We start from the raw sequence: 27,501 nt of genomic DNA, 5'->3' as shown, positions 1-27,501 counted from the left end.
ATCCCGAGACAACCCTACAATAGATTCTAGATGTGATGGAGCGATACGCTGTTTTATCGGGTATAACAATTAACCCACAAAAATCAAGCCTGTTTCCACTAGCAGGGTGTATGGGAAAGCCAGTGTGCGCGCTGCCGGTGCTGCAGATTAGATGGAAACAAGACACGTTCCGTTACTTGGGGGTGGACATTTATCATGATCCTCATACAGAACACAGAGAGAGCGATGAACGGCATAGAGAATTCTATTTCCTTCTGGGCTAGATTGCCGCTATCCATGATGGGTCGAGCAGCGCTGCTGAAGATGGTGGTACTCCCACGGCTCCTGCACTTTTTCACGAACGTTCCGTTTGCAATACCGAGATCATTCTTTTATAGGCTGCATAGTATATGCAGGAACCTCCTGTGGCATAACCTAAGGTACACTTTGGAAGCTCCAGAATGCATACGAACTAGGGGGTATAAAACTGCCCAACTTCGAGGTGTACTTTATCGCTAGCCAGTTGCAGTTTGTAGCCAAATGGCTGGCAGATGAACCAACGCACGACTTGAGTCGCGGTTGCTGCAAACAACAGGGACCCAGTTCTTTATAAACAAAGTTATATGGCTATCGGACAATCGCAGAGCCCTTTCACCCAGGCTGATGAAACTGGGGTGCGTAATGTGGCGTAGCGCCTGCCAGCTGATGGGTAATGGCACGCCTTATTCCCCTCAGATTCCGATGGTGGCATTGGAAGGGGTGAATGACCAACTGTGGCTGAATGTGCTGAAATACTGGGAACATAAAGGGGTGGCGTCAGTAGGAGATCTGATAAAGGAAGGGATGCCTAAAAAGGTTGAGGAGTTGGTAGAGGAAACCGGGGTGCACACGGGGCAACACCTTACGCACGCCTATCTGCTGAGGTATATGAGACATAGATGGCCGGACACGTTAGAATCCACTGCAGGCAGATGATACTATTGAGACATTTTACGATGCATCAGAGGGCGGGATCGAAGTCTCGCAAATATATGAGTTGTTAATGTCGAAAGTTGGGAAAGGATTGGAGCAGACAAGACGGCAACGAGAGGCAGACCTGGATGAACCAATATCGATGCAATGTGGGTGAGAGTCATGGGGTATCATAAAAAGGTGTCCATAAATGCAAGGCTCCAACAGATCCAGCTATACATACTTAACATAGTATATTTAACCACGAATAGGGTAGCAAAATTTTGCCAAGCAGCGACGCAATCATGTATGAAATGCGGGGAGGTGAATGCGGATTTGGTCCATATGTTCTGGTCCTGCACAGAGATAAGTAGGTTTTGGGAGGAGTTAGCTCAAGTTTTGGCAAAGGCAGATATTACCTTGGATATTAGGACCCCCCTGGCCTGTTTGCTGGGTGGTTTCGCAAGGTCCAAGAGAGCCAAACATGTGAGTAAACTAAAGGACCTAGCATATGTATTAGCGAAGCGCAGGATAGCGATGGGATGGAAGGCGCAGGCAAGGCCCCTGGTGCAGGTGTGGTGGCGGGACCTGTTGAAGTGGGCTAATGCGGAAACAGCGGTGTGGTAAGACGCAATGAGTAGGAACTCAGACCGTGAAGAGGGAGGGATGAAAGCTTGGAGACAGTAGATTACGGATCTGGACAATTCCACAGCATAGAGCAGAGTATTGGCATCAGCCCCGTACAGGAGGGGGCAGGTACAGCAGAGTCGGGTGACGAATAAAAAGTATTTATGTGTTGTCAAGTAGGCTGGGGAAGGGGAGTTAGGCTAACGTAGGTTTAAACAGACGTGTAACATATTGTGATGTGACAAATACAATAATGCAATGTCAGTATGTTATGGATGTATATTGGAAAATAATAAAAATTGTAAAAAATAAAAATAAAAAAATAAAACCCTCTTGCTGGACGGCCTCTGTTATGATGAGTTGCCATTTGTTAAACTATGGAGAAAGCCTACATTTTAAAAGTCGTGGTGAACCAGGTTTTCTGCAGCAATATTAGGTCATAGTTATCAAATATGGTGTCTCCTATGATCTGATTCGTGAAGCTCCTAAAACCCTGCGTGTTCCAACTAATCAAGTTAACTCTCTGATTTGCTAGAGTGTCACATTACTCTCCCCTAATTTCTGGAAGACCTGAGTTAATATGTCAGGCAGCAGGGATCATACATTGATCTTACTGTCAAATAACAAACATTTCTGACTTATATATGGCTACCCCTTTCCCCTCATTGGAGATTCTTTATTTCCAGCATTGTGCAAGGGCTCCACAAATTAATTTGTACCCTTACCACTTTTATTATTTTTGGGGTGGCTCCCTCTTTTTGCCAGGATGTAATTTGTGATCCTGTGTTCCATTTTATAAAAGTCTTCCTCGGCTGCCAGCAATACATTGGCCGCATATGTGATTTTAAGCCCACCACCACTATATATTCGTACAGTCTTTGTACGAGAAGTGGATAAAGTCGATATATATATGTTGAAAAGAGAAGGAGTTCAGGGATCTCTTTTGCAATTTGTAATAGTACACTTCTGTTCAAAATCATATGCTCCGCCCCTGTGCCCAGTTGTTGAAGCCAGGTTCTCGAGAAGGCATACGGCTGACTTGAGTTCTCCAAAGATCTTTGTTCGCCACCACCCTCAGCTCCCTTTTTTGTCAAGTAGTCGATCTGTGGAAATGTATCCTGGGTCATGAGCTGGGCAGTCTTCGGACCATCTGATGTACTCTCCACAGTAGTTCCTGATGTTGTAATGGCCTCTAAATTTTGACCATTGGTCTGTGATTAAGGTGACACTGTCTGATTGTCTCTGGGCATTGAGTTTTGGATCCCTTTTGCTGAGATAAAAGATCGGATCCCATCAAACTGGAGCGGAGGCTACCTGTGTTTGTACGGATGCACTTATTCCTTTTAGCATTGTGACTTTAGTACTACTTATCTGCAGCTGTTCAGGGTCATCTGATGATCAAACAACATGATACTGTGTCCTTCGATTTTTAGTTGTTGTTCTGCATCTTTCAGTTTTGCTTTATCGCTGGTAAAGACTTTATCCCCAATGATCTTTGGTTTTGACGGTGCTCGAAGACATTTCAGTTTGTTCCCATTTTTGACATTATGCCTCTTCTGATTTTTGTTTTTTGGTTCTTGCCGCTCATGCAAGTCTTGGCCCTTCTTAATTACTTCACATTACTTATTTTTCTTCTTTCTCCCTTTTCTTTTCGGTAGTTCAACACAGATAGGGATGCTTTACAATATTCTTTCCTCTCTTTCTTCACTATCCTCTTTCGAACCTAGATCACATGGAAACTGGGATAATCTTATACATTCTTCCATAGTGGATTGCGAGAGGGGACTATCATCTAAGGCACATTGCTCACGTTCTTCCTCTAGTGGGTCTAAGCCCATGTCTACCAATAGTTTGCTGGTATTATGGCTTTTTGTGAAGGTTAGCATGTTTGCCTCAATGTTTCTCAAATAATTGTTTTCGGATATCGAGTTTCCCTGCAAATCGCTCAAGACAGTTGCATGATGTCTTAACTCTGCTTTTATTTGGCCCAAATTATCTGAGACTGTTGTATTTATCACCAATTTCAGGCACACAAGCGTTGTCACAACATTCCACCACTTTTGTGAGTTCCAGGAGGATTCCAGATCAAATACGAGATCCAGTCATTTTTGGTGGGTAGAGGGCTTGAGGCTGCATTCCTCTCGCTCTTCTTTTGTTCTCAATCCCTGGTGATGACTGTTTGTCTCTTGAGTGTCTTCACTTCCACCCTCCAGTCCACCCGACCACGCTATCTAGTCAGTTTCTATCGCCATGGGGTTGTCGCAGAGACCATCACTTCGTAGATTGCACACATTCATTTTTGCAGAGTTGCTTTAATTCAGGTAATGACATTCGACTATCCTTAGTTTTTGTAAGTCTGTGTGTCATGCGTGGCCCTCTCTCAATGCCAACACTCGAAAAATTCCTCTGAAAATGACCAACTCCTGTGGTAGGCTATGAATATAATGTGCTACCCGTATACTTTTCACCAGGTATTCACACACTACTATAACTATCCAAAATTACAGGCAGTAATTAAAGGAGAGGAGTGGGGGATAATTCCGACAGAGAGCTCAGAAGCCCCTTACAAAATATCAGCAACTGAACAAGCAATTAGTGCATGTTTACGAGCTACTTTCATACGCACAATAGCTTCTTCTCTTTAGTTGCATGACTAGGAAACCACCACGCCTCTAGCCATGACTGAACACACTGCAGACCATCACAGAACTGTGCTGGACTGAGCTCTCCTCTATCTAACCCGTAGTGCTTGCCTACTTCACTTGACAGTGTGTGTAACAGGAGAACAAGTTGGTTCCTTGGGGGCCAACAAATACAGCTCAGGCGGCCTCCAAACTTTTCAAAAGACCCAGTGAGACCCTCGAGAAAACTAACCAATTGCAGGCACCCCCAGCGGGGTGCAGATTGGACTTTTCCACTGCACAGCCTGGGTTGTGAGTTCTACGCCTCTTGGGGAGTTCTACAACTCACCTTAGATCACCTGCGGCCCTTCTATATTTGACCTGGAATTTGCCAGACACCATCAGCAGCGCTACTTCCACCACCACCACCATTGCCCCCGGCGCTGACACTGAACACAGGAACCCAACAGGGCTCTAGCAGGACTTTCTCTCCTAGCTATTGCAGCTACATTGCGTACTGCTCTGCAGACCGTGGCAAAGCTGTTAGAGGAACGGTGCAAGAGACGCTAGAAACACTAGAGAAGCATCAAGCCCACTACTCACAATTTTGCAATTTGGCAGTCGCATCCGACAAATTTAGAAATGGGGAAATATTGTCTCTCCTTTTGGGCTTGCTTACCTAAATACACCGTCCATTGAATGGATGTTCTATGGAGTCAACTACTAATTAATTACCATGTCATTTGGCTATACCTCACAGTGAGATGCAGGAGAGCACTTTCCTAAAGAAATGAATAGCCCTTTTAAAACAGTCATGTGGCAAGTCAGAAGGAGAAATTACTTACCGTAATGTTCTTTCTATGGATTCGACTCCTGCAGATTCCTCACCAGCTAGATATCCCCTTCCAGCTTAAGCTGCTCGGAAAAACGGCAACAGGGGGGCGTAGTGGACCTCGACTATGCTGCCGATTGGCCTCGACTCCGTGCTCGATCGTCAGCTCCGGACGCGATGCCGGGCAGCGCACATATACTGCGTCGCTGTGTCCCATACCACAGTTCCCACCTTTTTACCCCCAAAGAGGAAAACAACCGAAGAAGAAAACCAGCAAGGGAAAGATCACCAAAAAGCCAACAGAGGATTATACAAAAAGCAAATCCCAACTGGGATAAACCTACAAATTGAATTTTTTTTTTGTAGGGGAGAAAAAGGCGTTTGGACTCAAACCAAGAAGCGGACAAGGGACCCTGGAACCATAACCATAACTTCCTTCTTAAGAGAAGGCCACCACCTACTGCAGATGCTTTCTTAGTGGGGATGAATGGGAGGGGTGATGCAGAATTTGCGGGAGGGGAATCCATAGAAAGAACATTACAGTAATTAAATTCTCCTTCAATGGGTTGCCTTTTTCCTACAGATTCCTCATCAGATAGATTCCCAAAGCAGTAGAATGAATGGCGGCGGGAGGAAAGCTTTACAGCAGTAGATTCAGCAACACAGCCCTTCCGAAGCAAGCGTCAGCCCCACTGGTGACGTCCGGGTTGTAATGCTTTGTGAATGTATGAAGCGATGGCCAGATCACAGCTCGCCAGATGTTCCTGAGCGGTACTCCTCTCTGAAGCGCTATAGAGGTAGCAACCCCTCTGGTGGAATGTGCCCTAATGCCAGTGGGTAACTCCTTGCCTGCGCTGTGATAGCACTCAGAAATACACAGCGTGATCCACTGCGATATTGTCTGCTTCAATACTGCCAAACATTTTCTGGACCCGGCGAAAGCCAAAAACAATGTCTACTTTCCTGTACTCCGTCGTTCTGGATATGTAAAAGCTCAACGCTCTCTTAGAGTCCAGCCTGTGAAAACGCTTCTCCTCCTTAAAGGGGTGCAGAGGTGAATACAATACTGGAAGATCGATTGGCTTTGAGAGATGGAATTCAGACACTACTTTAGGCTGGAACCCGGACCTCACTTTAAGGGAAACCTTTTCACGAAAAAAGCAGAAGAAAGGTGGCTTACAAGAGAAGGCCTGCAGCTCGCTGACCTGCCTGGCTGAAGTGACGGCCACCAGGAAAGCATTTTTCAAGGTTAAGAACCGTAGTGAACAAGAATGTAACAGCTCAAAAGGAACCGCAGTATGAAATGCGAGGACCAGATTGAGGTCCCAATCAGGAACAACAAAGGGAGTAGGTAGAAACTTATTCACAAGGCCCTTCAGGAATTGGACCATAACCGGAATAGTGAAGAAAGACCCTTGATCCAGAGAATTTTGAACACATACAAAGCCGCCAAGTATCCTTTGACTGTGGCAACCTGAAGGCCTGAAGAGGCCAGTGACAAAAGGAACTCCATCACTGCAGTGGTGTGGCAAGAGATGGGGTCAATCTTGCATTCCCTGCACCACGCCTCAAATCCTTTCCACCTGCACGCATAAAATGTTCTTGTTGATGGTCTGTCTGTAGCCAGCAGCTCCTTGAGTACCTCCTCAGAGATGTCTCAGTCATCGTATTTCATCCTCTCAAGAGACATGCATGTAGGTTGAGGGATTCTAGGTTCGGGTGGAGCACCCGACATTCCAACTAGGTTATGAGATTTGGGCAGCGAGGCAACCAGAGCGGTGGGCAGATGGTCCAGTCTAGAAGGTCTGAGTTCCATGTCCTCCTCGCACAATCCGGGGCAATCAGAATTAGGGTTGCTCGAAACCACCTCAACCTCCTGAGAATCCATGGAATGATGGGAATCGCAGGGAAAGCGTAGTGGAGAGGAAAGGACCAGTCCACTAGTAATGCATCCCCTAGTGCACTGTTCGCTGAGAACTCCCTCGAGCAGAACAGTCTGCGCTTGCTGTTGGGCTCCCTGGCAAACCGATCCTCTGCTGTGGTACCCCAGAGAGAGAAGACCTTCTCTAGGACCTCCTGGCACACTTCCCACTTGTGTGAGACCATAGCATCTGCCAAACTGCTCTATGTCCCCGCCAGATGTCAGATAAACTGCAGAGAAAGGAGATCTGGTTCTCCAATAGTCAGAGCCACAGCTGTATCGCTTCTCTGCAAAGGGGGAGTAAGCGCATGCCACCCTGCTTGTTCAGGCAGTGCATGGCAACGTATTGTCCTCCATCAATTATCAGGACATGCTTCCACTTCAGGGAAGGTGTGAACGCCTTCAGGGCTAACCTGATGGCTTGCAGCTCCAGCCTGTTGATGTGCCACCTGGCCTCCATCGCTGACCAATGACCACTCACATGCAAGTCCTCGCAGTGAGCGCTCCAAACCTTCAAGGACACATCTGTGACCACTCAGACCTGAGGCCACGGAAGTCAGAAGATTTCCCCACCAGTATGTTGCTGCTGCTGGCCCACCAAGAAAGATCGTCGACCACGCACCTGGGCACTCTTGAGGATATCCCTCAAAGTGTCGAAGTACTGGAACCACTGACCTCATAGGAGCCACTGCAAAGATCGCATCCACATCCTGGCCTCTGGCACCAGAAAAACTGAGGAGGCCATGAGACCTAAGAGGCGGAAGGAAGGATGCCGCTGGTAAAGTGGCATGGTTCTGGAACAGCTGTACAATTTGTGCAACACTGGCAACTCTCTCCTTGGGAGGAAAAGCCTTCCATGCCCAAGTGTCTAGGACTGCTGCGATGAACTGGAGCCCCTGTACTGGTGTTGTGTGGGACTTCTGCAAGTTCAGGCGGAAGCCCAGCCTGTGTAGTAGTGAACAAGTGTCCCTGAAATGGGACAAGACCTGCTCGGCCGACTTCCCTCGGATCAACTAGTCATCCAAGTACAGAAACACTTGGGCGCCAGACCTCCTGAGGTGAGTCACGACTACTGCCATGAGCTTGGTGAAGACTCTCAGTGCTAAGGTCACCCCAAAGGACCAAAGGAAGAAACTTTTAACTGATCATGCTAGTCCCCTATGAGGAATATCAGGAACTTCCTCTGCTTTCGCTGTATCGGCACACAAAAGTAAGTGTCCTGAAGATCTATGGATACCACCCAGTCCTGTAACTCGAGAGCGTGGAGAATCTTGCTCAACATCACTATCTTGAATTTGTCTTTCCTCAGGAATTTGTTCAAAGCCTTGACATCCAAAATGGGACGTAGAACTCCCACCTTCTTGGGTACTGAGAAATACCTGGAATACCAGCCCGACCCTCTCTGCCCAGGCGGTACCTCTTCCGCAGCACCTTTCAACAGCAGTGCTCACAGTGCTTTCTGGAGCTCCTGCTCCGTTTGGCAAGGAGGTGGTGGGGGCCTGTCCGGGGGCCTTTGTAAGAAAAGCAGACAGTAACCCCACCGCACGAGATGGGGCGCCCATGCATCAGAGGTAATCTCCCGCCATTGGGCCCAATGCTCGGTCAACCATCCTCAAACCGGGAATCGTGGAAGGACAGATCAAAGTGGCTTTGAGGGCTCAGCTGCCTCAGCCGCTGCTGTTGCAGTTTGCTGGTCTCTAGAGGCCCCCATTCCCCTTCCAAAGCATGGGAAACGCCTCTGCCCCTGAGTGGCTTGCAGGAGCTGAGCATTCCTGCCCTAGGGGATGTATCGCCTATTGCCTCTGCCCCTTGAAGAGAAACTAAAGGCAGGTTTGGTCAGCTGCTGCACAGCTAGGCTGAGCAACTTTGCAGCAAGCTTGGACTCTTAACTTCTCCCTAGAGTCGTCAGCCTTTCGGCTGAAGAGAATCTCCCCATCAAAAGCAATATTGAGAAGCTTATTCTGGACATTGGGAGAGAAGCCCAGGCAGTGCAGGTAAAACTGCCTTCTGAGAACCATAGCTGAGCCCATTGATCATCCAACACAGTCTGCCACATTAAGGCCTGTCTACAAAGACTGTCTGGTCACCTCTTTTCCGTCGTCCACCACCTGCAGAAATCCTTCCCGCAACTCCCCTTCGCCAATGACCTCTGCCTTAATGCCAGTAAGACTGAGATTCTATTCATTGGCACACCCACTACCTCCTTCCCTGCAGCTCTTTGGCCGGCCTCTCTTGGCCCTCTCCCTGCTCCTACCTGCAGGGCTAAAAACCTTGGGGTCATCTTCGACTCTACACTCTCCTTCTCTCCTCACATATCTGACGTCTCTAAGAAGTCACACTTCCAGCTGCACCTCCTCAGAGGTATTCTTCCCTTCCTCTCCTTCCCCCAGAAGCTCACTGTCTCCCGAGCCCTGGTTCTCTCGAAGCTGGACTACTGTAACAGCCTCTATCTTAATGTGCCTGCCTCCACTCTCGGCCCTCTGCAACTCATCCAGAACAGAACTGCGAGATTTGTCCTTGGCCTCAAGCCCAGGGACCATATCTCTCCAGGACTGAAATCTCTACACTGGCTCCCAGTGGCTGCGAGGATTAAGTTCAAAACCCTCTGCATTATCCACAAGGCCTTCTGGGGCCTGGGGCCAAAATACCTTCAACTCTCTCTCCCTAAATATCTTCCTTCCCGAGCCCTTCTCTCATCCGTCTCCAACTCCCTCAGGGTCCGCCGCTTCTCAAAGCAACGAGCTGGGGGTAGATCTCTCTCCGCGGCAGGGGCCTCCCTCTGGAACAGCCTTCCTGCCACCCTGAAACTTGAGGAGAACCATCTCCGGTTCGGGAATCACCTCAAAACCTTCCTCTTTGCCTCTGCCTTCTCTGTCCCTCTCCCCTGCTAAATTCTACACTGAAATTGCACTGAATCTGCAACTGGGCCACTCTCACCGACCTCGGCCCTGGGCCCAGCCACTCTCCACTTGCACTGCCTCCCTGGCATCGCATCCCCTGCATTGCGGGACTGTCTCTGTATCCCTACAGCCCCCCCTTCCCAGCACTTGCCTGCACCTACCTTGCACTTGCCACCAGCTGGCCCTATTTATTTATTTATTTTTATTCTACTTACTTGTACTGCACTTCCCCCTCCCCTTGCACTTTTTCCCTTCCCCTACCCCTGCACTTGCGCGGTCTGAATGATACCTGGCCTGGTAGGATCGTTGTCTGTCTTCCCCTTGTCCCCCTCCCCCGCCTCGTCGCGCCTTGAAACACTTGTGTATAGGCGCGTTACAAATGCCATATGATATCATATATCATATCAGAGATGTACTGAGCCGCCTCCTCAATTGCCTTCCACAATCCGAAGGAGTACTTAGCGAAGCCACAAGAGACGTTGATCGCCTTCAAGGCGATGCTCCCAGAGGAAAGTATTTTCTTTGCTGGGGCATCTACATTCTTGCCCTCCTGAACGGTTGGCAAATTATATGTAGAAGTGGCGGGTATGGTGGACACTGTGGCCGCCTGTACCACCAATCCGTCTGCCAATGGGTGAGAGGAAAGAAATGAGGAATCTCCCCTTGCCGTCCTATATTTTTTTGTAAGGTCTGAGTTGACAAGAGGTATGGTGCAAGGACGCTACCATAAAGTGGCAATGAGGTCGGTGATACTCGTGTTGAAAGGCATAGCCCTTTCTATGGCAGGATCCTCATAGAGATTGTCCGTAAGTTCATAACCTAGGACTGGATGAGCTGGAGTGTTTAACCCCAGGGTATCCACTACCCTATCAACTAGAGCCCTGAATTTTGCATTGGTATGGGCATAGGGGTGGTCTTGTTGCATTTCAAAATCCACGTGGCGCCATGCAGTCCCTCAGCGAAGCCTATCAGGTCTGCTTGGTAGACAAAAGAGCCCTAAACTTCAGTACAAAAGACTGCTCGACGGTGGTCGAAGGTTTCGTAGACTGTGTTGATAGTTTGGCGGTGGGCATCATGGTTTCGCCTTGGGGCCGGAATCACTGTGCGCCGCTGGAGCTACTGGGGCTTGCTGTATCAGGAGCTCGCCCGCAGCCAAAGCAGCCTTGCTGAACATTTCTAACGTTGGGACTTGAAGTCCTCCTATTTGGCTCTGGATGCTAGCCCTGCCGACGATTACCGTGTTCGGAAGAAGAGTTTGAGCTGCGCCGATGTCAGTGGTGTCTCATCTTCTTGTGAGAGGAAGATGATGAGTGTCTCGGGGATGGGACCGTTTATTGACCTTGCGCCAATGCTTACCTTCCTTCTCCGGGGTAGCCCTTCCGTTTTGGCCTCTGAGGACCGAACGGTCAACCAAGCAGGTGATTTAGAGGGCAGTCGGCCTACTGCGAGCTTTGCTGCTTGCTCCCGCAAAGACATTGGGTTGATCTTACCGCAAGACGGGCAATTACCTGTGTCGTAACCTGTGCCGAGGCACCACACGCATATGTCATGCAGATCGGTCACTGACATTTTTGAGCCGCAGTCTGTGCAGTGCTTTAAACCCGAGATGCGGGGTGCGGACATGGTCACTCGTGGTGAAAGATTTCGACAGAAAAAGTCAAGTGAAAAATGAGATGATCGAAGGATCGCAGTGTTATTCACGAGCAGCATGCTGAGCGCGTGGAAAAAAGGAACTGAGTCACAGGGGTATAGTGATGCTGTATATGTACAACGCCCAACATCACATCCGGTCCGGAGCTGACGATCGAGCACAGAGTTAAGGTGGGTCAACGATCGGCAGCAGAGTCGAGGTCCACTACGCTCCCTGTCAAAGTTTTTCCGAGCAGCTGAAGCTGGAAGGGAATGTCTATCTGTTAAGAAATCTGTGGGAGAAAGACAATCTATTAAATCAGGAGATGGTTTCTAGGCTTGACTTTTCAGAAAAGGGTGCACGTCTGGAGGTCTTACAAAATAATGTCTGTCTGCTGCCTAGAAATCCATCCTGGTCTAATTCCTGTCCCTACCACAATCAACCAACAGGGTCTAACTTAAACAAAAAGGTATCATAAGGGACTTTTACCCAAATGATGGAAGGGTGGCTGGTTTTTGACCCCACCTGAATGTCTATTTTAGGAAGGGGCTTACACCCGATGCACAGTCCAAGTAAAGCAGTCGACAAAAGTCTTTCCTATCCTCTGTATGCCAAGGGTATTTTTTGCCCTTTTCCGGAACCCCCAAGTTTCTCATCTCCTTCACCCCTCGCGTTTCACACCCCCTTCTTGGTGTCAGATATTTTCTAGCACACTCTGTGCTCTGGTTTCTTCTACCTCACCCTGGGGTCTTAGGTTTCACACCCCCTCTTTGTGTCAGTTACCTTCCACTCCACCTTGGGGTCTGATTCAGCCTTTGCTCGCTCCAACCGGGTCCCAGGAGCAACCGTTTGCCTCTGCTTATCGCGTAGTGCTGCTCCAGGTAGGTATTCTGTTCGGCTGACAAGGCTTCTCTTCCTCCAACTCGTCTGGCAGCTCTACGTTTGTTGGTGTTGCTGCTGAAGCTCTGGGGGATTTTCTTTTTTCAACAGATCTTTTTATTGAGGTTTTCCAAACATGTCAATGCAACATAGAACAGAATTCAAAATATTAAGAAAAGAAAGGAAAAAAGAAACAATCAAATGAGTCTGGGGAATTGAGGGGTATTCGGGGGGAGCAGTATGGGGCAGCAATACACATACGTGTAGTTACTCAATCTTGGTGCACTTAGGAGTCAATGGTTGCACTGATAGTGTTTATAGGGTTGGGGCCGAAGTGGGGAATTGCAGGTCTGATTCCATTTCTATTCCCGAATCACTAGTTCGTTGGGTGGCTTATGAGTGAGTGCTTCAGATTCGCGGCTGCTGTTTTAATCATGCTTCGAAAACCAGCGGAGTGTTGGAGGTTGCCGTGTTACCCCTGGAAATTACTCTGCATACTCTAAGAAGGGCGCCCACACACTGTAGAATTTACTTCTGTTTCCGTTGCGGAAAGCTGTTATTTTTTCTGCCACTGCAATATCCGAGCATTTTGATCACCACATGGGAATTGCCAGGCCTTCAGGGTGTTTCTGCAGTCTGGCTATCGAGACTTTTGCTGCTGTGAGTAGGCAAGAGCATAGGTCAGCTGGGTGGCCAGTCATTGGAAATTGCCCTTCGCCCGTAGCTCTGAGTAGGACTATTCCAGGGTCCCATGGGCTTGACAATCCTGTGATTAATCGGATTTGTTCAAATATTTCTTTCCAGAACTATGTAGTTTTCGTACAGGTCCATAAAAGGTGAATCAATGTGCCTGTGTCTGGGCAGCCTCTCCAGCATTGCAATGTGATTGCTGGGTTGCTTTTATTTAGAATCTCTGGTGTCAAGTACCACCTGTAGCACACTTTGATCGCTCCCTCTTTGTTAGTGACACATTTTGAGCTCCTGTGCATCCGCGTCCAGATTCGGCTCCATTCCTCCAAGCTCAATTCTTTTTCTATGTCCCTTTCTCATTTCTGCATATAGGTTTCCTTTTTGTTGGGGTCCGCTTTTTCTAGTAGTCTATATAGGGCGTATATTTTTCCTTTAGGGGCATTCGCTGTTAGGGTCTGTTCTAGCGCTGTTAGTTCCCTGCCCCCATGTGCTTTTATGTTACTGTGGGATAGCCAGTGCCTGAGCTGCGCATAGCGGAACGTTTCAGTTTCTGGCACCTGGAATTTTGTTTTGAATGCATCAAATGTTAGTGGGGTGCAGTTTGAGTAAAAGACCGATATTTGCTTTAGGCCCCCCTCTCTCCACTTGTCGAAACCATTTGGCAGTATTCCTGGAGCGAAGTTGGTGTTATCCCAGATTGGGGACAGGGGTCCCACAGTGCTCTTACTGTCCCATCGGCAAACTGCCTTTTTCCAGCTTTCCACCATATTTTTGGTGGCTGTTAGTGAGCCAGAGTTGGGGGTAGAGGGTGACGGGTCATTGCGATGTGTAGAAGCGATTCTAATGGCACCCGGCTCCAGTCTTCCATTAACTTCTTCCACTGAGGTTGGTTGGTGCTTATTTTCCACGTGAATGCCTGTGAGAGCTGCGCTGCGAGGCATTATCTGGCGATGTCCGGCACCCCTAGAACGCCCATCCCCGTTCCCCAGAGAATTATTCTGTTAGCCATTCGTGGGTTTTTCCCGTTCTATTTCAGGATGTTCATTTGCAGCTTCTGCAAGTCCTTTTTAGGAACGGGAATTGGAAGTGCCAGGCAGTGATAGATCAATCTTGGCAGCAGCTTCATTTTTAGTGCTGTGATTCTCCCTATCCATGACACTTCTTTTTTTCTGCCAGCCTACCAGATCGTTATGCAGTTCTTTGAATAGAGAAGGGAAGTTTACATGATATGTTCTCTCTATTTTGTTTGGGATCTGTACTCCCAGGTAGATGATATGGGATTTTGCCCACGGGATAGGATGCCTAGCTGCCAGTGTCTTCCTAAGGTTCTTTGGAATGTTAATGCCTAGCGCTATTGGTTTTGCGTAATTGACCTTAAACCCTGATGCTTCGCCAAATGCTTTGATTTCTTGCCAACGGGGTTTCATGGAATTCTCGGTCTGGGTCATGGTCAGGAGGACATCGTCTGCGTACATTGCTGCTTTGTAAGCTTCCCCTTTTACCTTTATCCTGTGTATTAATGGGTTCTGGCAGATTCTGCAGGCAAATGGCTCCATAGACAGCACAAATATTAGTGGTGACAAGGGGCAGCCCTGCCATGTGCCTCTGGTTATGGTGATTTTGGGAGATTTAGTGCTGTTTATTCTAAGCAACGTGTTAGGGTGTTGATAGTTGACTAAGGTCCACTTCAGGAATTTCGGGCCAAACCCGAAGTGGGCTAGTGTTTCCTTTACATATCCCCAGTCCAACATGTCAAATGCTTTATGTGCGTCAAGTGAAAAGACTGCCATTTACACCCCAGCCCTATTTGCCGTTTCGATTATGTTTAGGGTGCGTCTAATGTTGTCCTGTGTGCTGCGACCTGGGATGAATCCCGTTTGGTCTGGATGGATCCATTCTGGGAGGACCTTTGCTAATCTATGTTCTATGATCTTTGAGAATATTTTAGCAATGTTATTCATTAGTGTGATCGGCCTATATGATGCACATTGCTCTGGATGTTTCTCTGGCTTTGGGATGAGCACTGTTAGGGATTCCTCCATTGAGGGCGTGATGCTGCCTTTAGATAGAAATGTGTTGTATAGGAATGCCAGGTGGGGGGCAAATATGTAAGCACATTTTTTGTAAAACGGAGCCGTAAGCCCGTCGGGGCATGGGACTGTGTTTTTAGGGTCCGTATTATTTCAGCTACTTCCTTTGGTTATTGGGAGCCCCAGGGACGCTAGTTGAGGGTGAGGACTTACCTTTTGAGTAGCTTGCAGGTACCGGATCTGTGCTGCCCTGTCTGTTGAGGTGCCAGACATAACTTCCCTGTGGTGCTCTGTCATGATCTCCAGTTTCTCTCTCTGTAGCAGGGCCTATCGCTCGAGTCCTGGAGAATGTGGATATTATTCCGTGTGTGCAGTTTAAGTTTATGCACTAACAGACGGTTTGCCTTGTTGCTGTTTAAGAAGTAATATTTTCTGTTTATGCAAGTCCGCCAGGTGCATTTCCAGAGCTGCTTTTGCCTTCTTAAGCTCCCTACCTATTTTAGTGTTTTGTTGTCTTTTGAAGCTTTCTTCCAGCTTCGCTACCTTTTCCTCTAGCTTAGATTGCTGCAGTTGAGTTCTTCTTCTGTGCGCCGCCATACAGTTGATTGCTATCCCCCTCACCACTGGCTTCATTGCGCCCCAGACAGTTGCCTCGGAGGTGCCTTTTGCTACATTTTCTCTGAAGTCATTTGTGAGGGATTCAGACAGCTCGCTACTGATTGCTATATCTATTAAGATATGGTCTTGTAGTTTCCAGGACCTTTGTGGGGGTCTGGCAGGCCCTGCACTTGCAGACAGGCAATTACTGGGGCATGATCCGATATTATTCTGTGGCCAATTTGTATATCTTCGTACATTGGGAAAAGAATATTGGATGTGAACAATAGATCCATTCTGGAGAAGCCCTTATACACATGTGAATAAAACGTGTAGTCGTGGGCCCACTTGTTGGCAAGCCTTCACGTGTCTACGGTTCCTGTTTCCCGTAGGAACTCAACCAGCCCTATTGCCCGGGCAAAGTCCTCCCTGGTGGGTGGCAGTGTTTTATCTTTGTATGGGTCGGGGATCAGGTTGAAGTCGCCCCCAATTAGGAAGCGGTCCTCTGCAAATGTGGTTATGGTTGGGAGGATGTTGCAGAGGAAACGATCTTGGGTGTTGTTTGGGCAGTACATACCTGCTACGGTAATCGGTTGTTTGACCAGGAGTCCCTTAACCAGGAGTTATCTCCCCACTTGTTCTCGCTTACTGTAATTTGTGTGAGGGGGCCACTCAGCTAATTAGTAGGGCTACTCCCCTTTTTTTCTGACCTACTGAGGCGAAGTATCGCTTGAAGTTGATTTGCTCGTCATCCGTCTCCAGGAGATGAGTTTCTTGTAAGCAGACAATGTCCGCTGATAGTTGGGACAATCTGCGTTCGACCGCTTCCTCAGAGAGTTCAGTCCCTGTACATTCCATGTTATCATAATGAGTACTTTGTTAGAATCCATCATCTAGGAGGTACCTTGTGATTCTGCTTACTTGCCCCAGTGATTTCTGCAGAAAATTGGCTTCTGGACACAGTTAGTTTTAACCGTTACATTCGAGTCTCCCATGATGAGCAGATTTTGGTAATTGCCTTTCTTCTCTGACCCCTCCAGAGAATTCTGCCCCCCCCAACTTCCCGCCCCTCCCCTGATCCCCCTCCTCCCCTTTCCCCAAAAAAACAGTTTGTCAGGACCAGCCCTCAACCAACATGGTAACCGGTTAGCCATTGCCACCGACTTTCCTGGAGGCACCACGCCTCCTGTAACCTTTGGGTAAAACTTAGTATTTGCGTTTGGCAAGTAATTGGGTCTGTAGTTCGCATTTTTTCCGGTCCTTTTGTCCCTTGGGTCTGGGCACCTCCGTTTCTGCGGGCCTGTTTTTGGTGTGCTATGTTGTTCTGTAGTGGAGTTGTATTGGAGAGACTATGGGGCTTTGCCTGGCCGAGTTTAGCAGGTTTGCGACTGAAGGAGTCCGGTTAGTTGTTGCCCTGATTTACAGCGACTTGTGTCTGTGATAGTGTGAGTTCCAAAGGCCCTGTCCCTCTCAGTCTTTGTTGTTTCGCTTACTTTTGGGCAGAGGTCCCTTGATCCTGCGTCGTCTCTCCACTCGGGTCTAGGACTTTGAGATCTCTCGATTTGGCTTTGAGGGAGGGCATTTCTTTCTTGGGATTGTCTGCCTCTGCCTCTGGGTTCAAGAACCTCTCAGCCTCCTTTGGGGTGCGGATTAACCAGGACTTGCTTACCCAGGTGAAGTTCAGGGCAATAGGGAACCCGCAGTGGTATGGGACTTTTTTCTCTCGTAGCCACTCTGTAATGGGTTTCAGGGATTTCCTTTTCATGAGTGTGGTTGCTGCTAGATCCTGGCACAGGGAGATGAAGGCGTCCCTCAAGTGAATGCGCGCTGAGCTTCTAGCTTCCCACATTATTTATTCCTTGACTTTGTAGAAGTGTACTCTCACTAGTACATCCGGCGTGGGGGTTGAGCCTCGTTTCGTCCTATTTCTGTGTACCCTCTCAAGTTCAAGGGGAGCTTCATCTGGCAGGGTTAGGATAAAGCGGAATAAGTCCTTTGTGTAGAGCTCCAGTTCCCTGTCTGTAACTGATGATGGTATACCCCGTAGGCGGATGTTGCTGCGGCGGGTTCAGTTTTCTGCATCTTGCTGTTTTAGTTCCAAGGCTTCACATCTGGCCTCCAGTGCTGAGATCCTATCTGTTCCCTCCCTGATTTCAAAGTTTTGTTTGTATGTTGTGGTTTCAATTTCTGATGTTCTGCTTTCAATTTCACTTACGCGCTTGTCTAGGGTTATGATTTTGCTCATCACTTCTTCAGTGCCATTCTGGTACTCCTTGGTGATGGCCGCCAGTAGTTTTTGAAGATCCGTTTATTTGGCAGCTTGTTCCATGAGGCCGGTTGCAGCCTCTGGATATACCACTGGAGCCATAGATCCGCTCTGCTCCCCCCTCTTTAATTTTTCTGTGGCGGAGGCTGTCAACAGTGTGGAAATGTCCGCCTGTTTCACCGTTTTGGGTATTCAGACATTGTGCCCCTACAATCTCTGCTCCTGCAGGGTGAGTTCTCCACTTCCAGTGCTCCCCACTCTGCTATGGTGTGTCGAGCATAAGCAGGGGGTGTTTTCTAGCTCGCCTTACCTCCTGGAGGCTGGTGCTGAGGCTGTGTTGTGGATGCCCCTGTTTATGTGATTGGTTTGCAGTCCATTCCTGGGCTTTAGTAAGGCACCGCAGAGGTTTTGGGAGTGTCAACCCCCGTCGGGAGCTCTGTTTGTGGGCCTGATAAGTGCTGACAGTGCACAGATCCCCACTCCTGGTGATTTCTTGCTTGATCTTATTTAGGCGCCTTGTGGGTAAGCATGTCTATTCCTCTTCCAGGGGACTGCAGGAACTCCTGTTGCTCTGTCCCCTGATTGTTGGATTGTTAGGGAGGTCAGGCTCTCGGGCCGGTGGGAATGCAGTCCGATCCCGCCCTCCCGCTGATGGCGTTGGCAGCTCTGGGGGATTTCGGCGTTAGTTTGTCTTTGCTTTGCTCAGTTACTGCTCAAGTGTTCTGTACCTCTGGGGACCCTTCGGGACGTGCTTCTCCAAGCCGGAACATGGAAGGAGAGTCAAGCATTCTGCAGGCTTCTACATGCTTCAACCCACCTCTGTGCACTCCTTGAAGGAACCTTTGTTGCAGCTGTGTCAGCCTATGTTAAACCTAATATGGTTATCGGTTCTGTATCCCTACTCTCGTATGCTGCGCAAGCTGTTCTGGGTGGTTGCAAAACAACCTGCAACGCTCTAGCGTTTTTGCCGGATCTCAACCGATTGTTGGCCACGCCCCCAGGCTTCCGCACAGTATATCCGGACATTCAACCTGTGGCAACGCGCGTTGCTTCTCTCTTCCTGAGTAGCTGTACACTACGTAAATTCGTGTTAGATTTCAATCTGATTCTACTATTTACTTTCCTCACTTCTTAGTGCTTTACGCTGTTATCTCTAATAGCTTGTGACGTCCTATATTTCTTCGTAGTTGAACCAACCGAGCTTCCAGCTGATTGTCTTTCCACCATTACGGGTTCTGTTAGATTCTTCAGAGGCTCTCTCAGGTGCGTTACTACGTACTTATTCTTACGGCCCTTTACTTTTGATAATCATTCTCTGGATACTCTATCATTGTTCTTATCCTATTTTTCCCCGTAGCACTTCTGATTCAAGCCACAGCACAAGAAGAAGTAGGAGATTCTACCCGGAAGTACAGGAAAGGGATTTTCCTTTGGTTTTTTGGGCCAGGCGGTAAGGGAAGCGATTTTAGTGTTTCTAGACAAACCTATTTGCACAACTTTGAAGATTAATAACCTATCCTTCTTTAGCTCATTTAGATTAGGAGTGAGCCTCTACCTGCCTTTCTCTTACATTTAGGATTGGCCGAATAACACCCAGGTAATCCTCGTTTCACCCTATTCTCATTTCCTATCCTTTCTACTCTCAAGTATTGACTAGTCTATTACCTTTTGTATTGCAACCCTCAGTCTCCTGTTCCACTGATGACTTACCAACAACCTTGTGGCTGAGGCACTTCATCCTAGCAGTCCTCAGGATTCTACGAACCCTAGCAGCCCAGAGCCCAGCTCAGGGTCCCCCCCCCCCCCCTCGTTGGGGGTTTTCCCTGGGGGCTCCTTTGCGTCCTGACTCTTGGAGCGGGTAGTGAAGGGATCCCTAGGAGGAACCTCATTAGTCTTCAATAGAACAATCTCAGCCTCCAGGGAACAATCAAGTCTCGAGGTGGGTAATATCTTGTACGTTGACACTTCTGTTTGATGATAAGTACGAAATTGGAAGTTAGACATTACAGCCTATTCCCGCTTTGTATGCACATGGGCTCCTCCCGGCTTTGTTCCACCACTATTGGGGCTCTTATCTTCATGCAATGAAGGGGCGGAGGGGGGGTTCTCCCACTCTCCACCTTGCATAGAAAATGGTGCCTGCAATGAGTCAGAAACCATTCCTACCATTGGTGTAAAAAGGGGCAAGTCATTACACACATTCATTTCCATGTAACCAACAAAACTGTGAGACCCCTGGGATAAAGGAGTGTAACACATATCCCTATATAGGGATTTCCTGTCCCGAGGTAGGGTCACCCCAATGGAATCCTGCTTGCTTTACTCCGTAGGGACTTTGGGCTCACCTCCCTAGTGCCATAGGGGGTAGCTATCCCTTGAGGAGAGGGGACAAATTCCTTACACTTTAAAAAATGTATACATTTTAGTAATACTTCTCCCAAACTGTTTCTGTAGGTCTTCTAATGCAATACACCACCTTATATATTCTATGCCCATGGCGAAAATCCCACACTGCAATGAGGATTGCAACATGTGCATTGTCTTAAGTCAAAATCTTGCATTTGTGTTAAGTTGTTTCGGACATCACTGGTCCCACCAGGGTGCAAGAAACATATGACACATTGTTTGCTTGCCCCTTTTGGTTTGCATAATGTATGGATTATGATGTATTTGCATAGATTGTCTGTGATGTGTTAATTTTGCATTATTACAAATATTTTAGTGTTATCTATGTGTTTTTTTTTGTTTACAAGTGTGTTTGGATTTTGATGTTTAGGTGGTTTATCTTATGTAATTGATTATTGAATGGTAATAGAAATACAATTGTATGGAGTTTCTGCCAATTAAAAAAATACTTTTTGAAAAGTTCCAAAAAAGGTGTTGAAAACAGTGAGGGCGTTTTCCTTGATTGGGGAAAGTAGGTCTTTCATTTCCTTGGACCAATTGGGGTGCAGAGTAATCAAGCTGAGATGTTTTGACCTCCAATGTTGCATCCACGACAAGGAAGAATGTGTCGGGGAAGACCACTCACTACAAGAATGGTGATACCTTTTCCTTTTCTTCTTCTCTGTCTCCTCGTCACAAGAGAGATGCTGGTGTCTCAGGGGCAGGTTCATCTTCTTTGGGTCTCTAGAGAAAAACATCATGGCTGTGCAGTTTCTCTTGAGTGCATCGATTGACAGGATCCACACAACTCTGTGTCATGATCTTTTATGAAGAAGAAAAGCCAAGAAATGTGTGGATCTGTCACCAACATGGAGCATATGCAAACAGGACCAGTTTGAAATCCCGATTTGGGTGACTGCTTCATAAAACAAATATTCAATGACTGTTCCTGTTGGAGACATTCCTACAAATGACCATAGAAAAAAAAACGAGGAAGATGGTGCGGGTTTCTCCAAGTTATTATTGTTGTCATCAAGTGACTTTCTAAGGGCCGCCTCTCTATCTCATCTAGAGACAGGTGTGCCCTCCCTAAAACGGGCACCCCTCAACCCTGGATTGTTGCTAGAAATCTGCAACCCCTACTATCTAGCAAATAGTCTGGCTAAGTGTGATGGCCTAAATGCAAATACCTTAACTATCATAGACGGTCTCAGGGAACAATCTGGGTGGTCTCTGTTCTCTATTCCCCAATATGAAGTAAGTTGAGGGTTGTCCCTTTCAGACACTCAGGCCCTAATCAAGCCAAATCTCAAGCCCTACTGTTCCTTTCACTAAGACTATCCGTTGCTCTCCCTTGCCTTTTACTCCCCTCCCTACAACTCAACCCAATCTACTGCTCTACTTTCTCCCTCTGATAGTGTCTCCTCTGCCCCTGATATTCCTCTCACTACTGCCTACCTCCACCTTCCAGATCTTCTTTTTTCTCTTGTCCACACCACTACACTCCCCTCCTCTCCACAATAGTAGTCCCCCTCTCCACATTACCACCCCCCTCTACATACCTCTGCTGCTGCTTCCCCTTCACACATCTCCTGCTCCCCGTCTCCAAACTAATGGTACTCCCCCCACACTACTACTACTCCCTCACCACACTATTACTCCCCCTCCCTACTGCTACAACTCCACCTCCCCACTGCTACTTCTCCCCCTCTCCACACTACTACTCCACACACCGTCTCAGAGTCATCCTTCTTTCACCTGTCAAGTCACCTTACCATTAACACCCTACGATAAAAGTGTCACTCTAATGTCTTCCACGCACACTCACAACCAAGTACAGCTTCCTCTCACCAACCAATACCTCACCTTGCATACTCTTAATAACCCTCATCCACGTTCCTCTGTTCTGTCCTTCCTCTGCCTTCTTCCTTGCTCCTTCTTCTCCTTCCTTGACCTCACCCGAACAATCCACACTTTCCATCCCCTCCTTTATCCACCCACTTTCATTGGCTCTCCGCCTCGGCTGGTTCCCCATGACAATTGGTGTCTTTCGCTTCCCCATGGATGGTGTTAAAATTGGAGAAACATTCAAAAAGGGCCTTAAGCTCCACTCATTTTCCATATGCTGGTCCGCAGGTCTCCAGCAATGGTGCCACGTAACCATCATTGACTCAGGTTCAGCAAACAGTACATTTTCTTTGAGGGAGCACACCATGCCCTGGCCCTCACTCTCATGGGTCTGATGCGGGTCATTCTCCCTGAGCGGGTGGTTCTGTCTCTTCACTCCCTAGGACATGCAGATATGTAAACTGAGGTGGATCACCTAGCGGCCTGCTACTTTCGGAGCCTCAGTTACTTGCTCAGATTTCTTTCCCTGTGGTTGTCTGCTTGCTTTCCCATTCTGAAGGTTGCTGACACTTTAGATCCTAAGAGACAAAGAGAAGAACACTGGCCACAATGATGCCTCTGCTGGCATGGAGTGATAAAACATTGGCAACTCTTGTCAAGCACATGGGAACAGGGGGAATTGGTAGGGACTGGGTCCCTCCAAACTCCACACCCAGCCTCTGGGGCAGAACCAGCTCTGGTGAAAAACCCTGCTAGGCCTCCCACCAAGGCTGAAAGGTATTCCGAAACCCTCTTAACAGGGACAGATCTTTGGCTTGGTCACAAAGGTTGTCGTCACTTCTGGCGCTAGAAAGTGACAAGGGGCCCTGATGGAGCCAATTCAGAGATCCACAGGACAACATGGATGTTGGAAAACTGTCCACAGCACACTGCGTATGAAGGGATTTTAAGAAGATGAAGAACTTCATGGAGGGGCAAATCTATTACAAGATTAATTACAGCAATTTTAAAAGAGTAGTTAAAGTGAAAAATTAGGTTTAGCCAAAGATCAGATAAATCTGTTGGCAAAAATTAAATGATAAAAAGGAACCAACTAATATAACAAGACTCTCTCAAAGATATGATCTGTAATCTCATCAAATGTCTGCACTCAAACCAGACTCCAATTTTATGAACATCAGATCTATGGAACCAAATGTCATTATTTGGAACCCTCTATACAGTATAGAGAAAGCTACTGCACACCTTGCCCACAGAGATGATAAACCCGCCCCCAGGCCATACAGTGTTAACTTGAAATTCCATGGCAGCACTGACTGTACGTGTGGTTTAACAATGCTTACAATGGAACACTTTAAGCTGGGAATAGAAGAAAAAAATATGTAAAAACATCAGACACTGTTAAATATAGTACTTGTTTGCTTGCACTGCCTTTGGCAGAAGTTCCTCTCTCATAACTCATAATTTGACCTGCACAGCACCATTTGGTGCATGTGTTCATTTGTGAGCTATTTTGCTTCTGCATAGGTGTCCCCAAAAGAATAAATAAGCCAACAGTGATGGCAGCCCCAGACCAATCGTAAAATGCAGTCATGATACTAAAAAAAGGATGTACTACCTCGAACAGGACATTTCTGTCACACCCTCCATTTTAACTATTTCTGTTATGAAAGAATGGATATGACAAACATTTCTGACTGTAATAAGACCGTAACCCTGAGAAAATAATGAATGTCTGACTGTATCTAACTAGGAGGGCATATTTGGCACAAACTGAGGAAGAAAGATTACAGATGTTTTGAAATGTGTATTAAATAATGTATTTCATGAAGAAAATGGTAAGACATCTTATGGGCAAGACATCTTACGGGCACATCAATTTAAGACTGCAGTTTTCTTTCTCCTAAATATCAATACACTAAACTAACCTCTTCAATGGCTTCATCCTGTGGTGTTGCATTATTGTCATCTGAATCCTTCGGCAAGAGCGTATCTGTACTTTTCCTGACTTCTCTGCTCTTCTTGTGCTTATGGGCTAATTTCTTTACATGACCATCCGCCTTCCCACTGCTTAGACGCCGTACAGGGCTAGTGAGCCACTTTCTAAGGGTGTTGCCAGGGCGCTTGGGTCCTGGAGAGCTCTGGATACCAGTCATATATGGTTGAATTGAAGTCACTGAAGCTGGAGGACTTGCATCATTACTAGAGACCGATATGGAGTCTAAAATAAATAAAGAAACATTATCTAAAAGAAAAGAATGACATTTTCCAAAACATTTCATAAAGCCACAGTTGCCACCACCATCTTCCCCCTTTATCTGCCATAATGGGTTCTAATTGCACTGTGGATATATATGGGGGATAACGCACCGCCTAGTATACGTTTTACTGCATGTCACCAAGACGTTTCATGAACAAACAGTGGAATGAGGTTGGAGGAAGAGCCGCTTTATAATGTCATGAAACTTCAAGCTGAAATATAATTTTACGTATGGTGGGGGTATATTCTCCCTTAAAATGAATGGCCACACCGTGCTAGTCCACCGTCCATCTCTTGCTTGCACTGATGCAATTGATCTTCTAGTTGTTGATGCATATAATAAATGGAAGATCTGTTCAGATGAAAAAAATACTAACATGCAGCTTGTAATTTGTTTCAAAATGTTCAAGCAGTTTAACACAAAGTATTTAACAACTGCCTTTTAGTTTAAAATACACAAAAACATGCAGCGAAATTCTAGCTCTCCTATGTTTCACTCGAACAGCGCACACAAAAAATGCATCCATAAACATATCCTTATCACTGAATGGCTGTATAATTTCACAGGAAGGACGGCATTTTAGATGAAAGGAACCTTAAAAATTAGACACAACTTTCATCATTATTGATAAATTGTCTAATGTTGCTTTGTTTTTGTGTGTTTAACTTTTCCGAAATAAACATAAATTGACTGACTTTTATTAAGTGCACTAGTGGCAGATGGAATTCTCCTTTGTGATGGTTTAAGCAGCAAGCGTTGTGATATCTTAAATGCAATAAGTTATTATAGTTGCTTCAGTGATGCAATGTTCTTATTAGAGTTGAGTTTTGATGTCTCTACTATAGTACAATATATGAGATAAAGTGACCGCTTCCATACATTCCAAGTATGAAGAGTTCTGAGCCCAAATAGAGAAAGGCAGAGTTTCAACTCTGAGGTGATTTGCAGAATCCTTTTCAAGTATGGTGGGGAGTATTTTATTCTTTATAATGTATTGCCACATACGGTCATACGCCGCTTTAATACCGGACCTCTTGCTTAATCTAATGCAAGAGATCTTCCAGCTGCTGATACATATAAACAATGTAGAAAATGTTTTGATGACAAAAATGAAGCTAGGGGATGTGATGGATGGGAGCCAATTGTTGGGATTTGAAGATCTACAGTGTAGATATGGTTTGAATCGGAGAGAATTGAATAGATACTTGGCTCTAGCTTCCATGATTAATTTAAGGATAGGTATGGCTAGGGGTTCTGTTGGGGGAAAACCAGAACTTAGCACATTATTGGAAGGTCAGGAATATTGTGTATGGACTTATATACAATTTATGCCTATTGGTGAAAATATTCAATCAGCATGGACTGGACTGAAGGAATGTTGGTCACATGATATTGGGAGGGTTATTACTGATGAGGACTGGAGTGACATACTGAGGGTGAATTTACATTTGGGAGCAGACATGGGTTTGCGTTTGATTCGACAGAAGATCATTGGAAGGCTATATTGGACACCGGTTAAGATGTTTAAATTGGGTCTTCAATCTTGTGATTTATGCTGGTGCTGTGACATTGGTAGACGCACCCTGTTACATTTACTTTGGGAATGTCCGAGAGTGCAATTGTACTGGCGGGATGTCATTGATAGGATTGATCTGATTTATGGAATAAACTTATAAAGGTCTGCAGCTAATATAGTTCTATTGTCACATCCAAATAGATGTGTGCGTTCTAGAAAATGTACTTATTGGATTGATAGGGCAGTGATGGTAGCAATTAAATTAATTCACAGAATTTGGAAAAAGAGGAAAAAGCCTAATGTCGAGGAGTGGTTAACGGAGTTGCATATTCTATCACAGTATGATAAGGTCTCATTGGAAAATAAAGATAAAGGTGAGGAATACATAAAGTTATGGGGCCCATTTTTGGCTCTTTATGATTAATGTGACAGTGGAGCTGATCTGGTGGATATGTCATCTGAGGAGGAAAGGGGGATAAGGCAGAGGTGATGGTGTTTTTTTTTTCTCTTCGCCCCACTTGTGTTGTCTCTTGTGTTGTTTTGTGTATATTTGTCAGTTTGCTGTTATGTTTCGCAGGATAAAGCTATTATGACAGATTGAAGATGTATGATGCTTATACTGTTCTGTAAATTAAGTTGTTACGCTTTACTGTGAGACATTGTTTACTTTATTGGTAGTTGTTCATTGCAAACTTAATAAAGTGTTTTAAAATAAAAAAAAATACAAAAATAGATTCATGATGTGATGTGTGAAGTCATCTTTGATGTCCTCTGTGTTAGTGTGAGCAGTGTATAGCGGTGGCACTATGATTGTGCACTATGATTGATTTTTCAATTTGACCTTGCAACCATAATGTCCCTTTAACAAAGTGTGTTACTGAATGTCATAGGTCTTTACCAGTTCAACCTCATTTATCAACCACTTAAGTTTTCATTACAAATCATTCTATTCCCCCATATATTAGCAACAATGCTTACAATACAACCATGTTCTACATCCCTTATAACTCTGGAAAACTAAGTACTGTTTTTAAAGTGATAACACAAAAATTATGGATAGTACCAAATATTGAGGAAAACTGCCTCTATAAACAATTCACCAACACCTGACAGCCACTAAAGCATAACATTTGTTGCAGTGAGGAAAACAATTTCAAAACTTTAGTAAGTAAGCAGTTTCTTTTAATTTCATTTATAAACATGCAGTATATAACTGTACTAGGTGTGTGAAGATATTCTATAACTAAATATAAACATTCTATATTGTAATAGAAATGGCAAGCACTCTGGAATGGCTGGAATTATACTGCCCCAAAGAAGATATAAATGAAGAGGAAGAACCTACAAATATTAAATTGTTTTGTATTAATCACAAAATAATGAATTTCTGCTACTTATATATAAACTATTATATTAAACGTATTAGATATCTTTTATACTTCACAATCTAGAACAAGAAGAACAACCCAATAAAGAAAATCATGATGTAAAAAAAGAAAATTTTGAAGCAAAATTTGAAAATATAGAAAATCATATTAACCAATTAAGTAAAGACTCCACACAAATAA

General features: G+C 46.0%; 1 protein-coding gene across 1 annotated transcript in view; it reads right to left on the bottom strand.

Annotated features, from left to right (window-relative positions):
- TRIO (trio Rho guanine nucleotide exchange factor) overlaps positions 1-27,501 on the bottom strand; it is a 3,834,156-nt gene that overhangs the window by 273,573 nt on the left and 3,533,082 nt on the right. Inside the window, exon 35 of the mRNA XM_069613780.1 lies at positions 24,085-24,377. Within this exon, the coding sequence (XP_069469881.1) occupies positions 24,085-24,377 (293 nt within the window). The remainder of the gene's footprint in view (positions 1-24,084; positions 24,378-27,501) is intronic.

Source organism: Ambystoma mexicanum, chromosome 5p (genome assembly GCF_040938575.1).
Source record: "Ambystoma mexicanum isolate Mex_15411 chromosome 5p, UKY_AmexF1_1, whole genome shotgun sequence".
Taxonomy (NCBI): domain Eukaryota; kingdom Metazoa; phylum Chordata; class Amphibia; order Caudata; family Ambystomatidae; genus Ambystoma; species Ambystoma mexicanum.
Note: the sequence above shows the minus strand (reverse complement) of the source record. Positions and strands in the feature narration are given on the sequence as shown.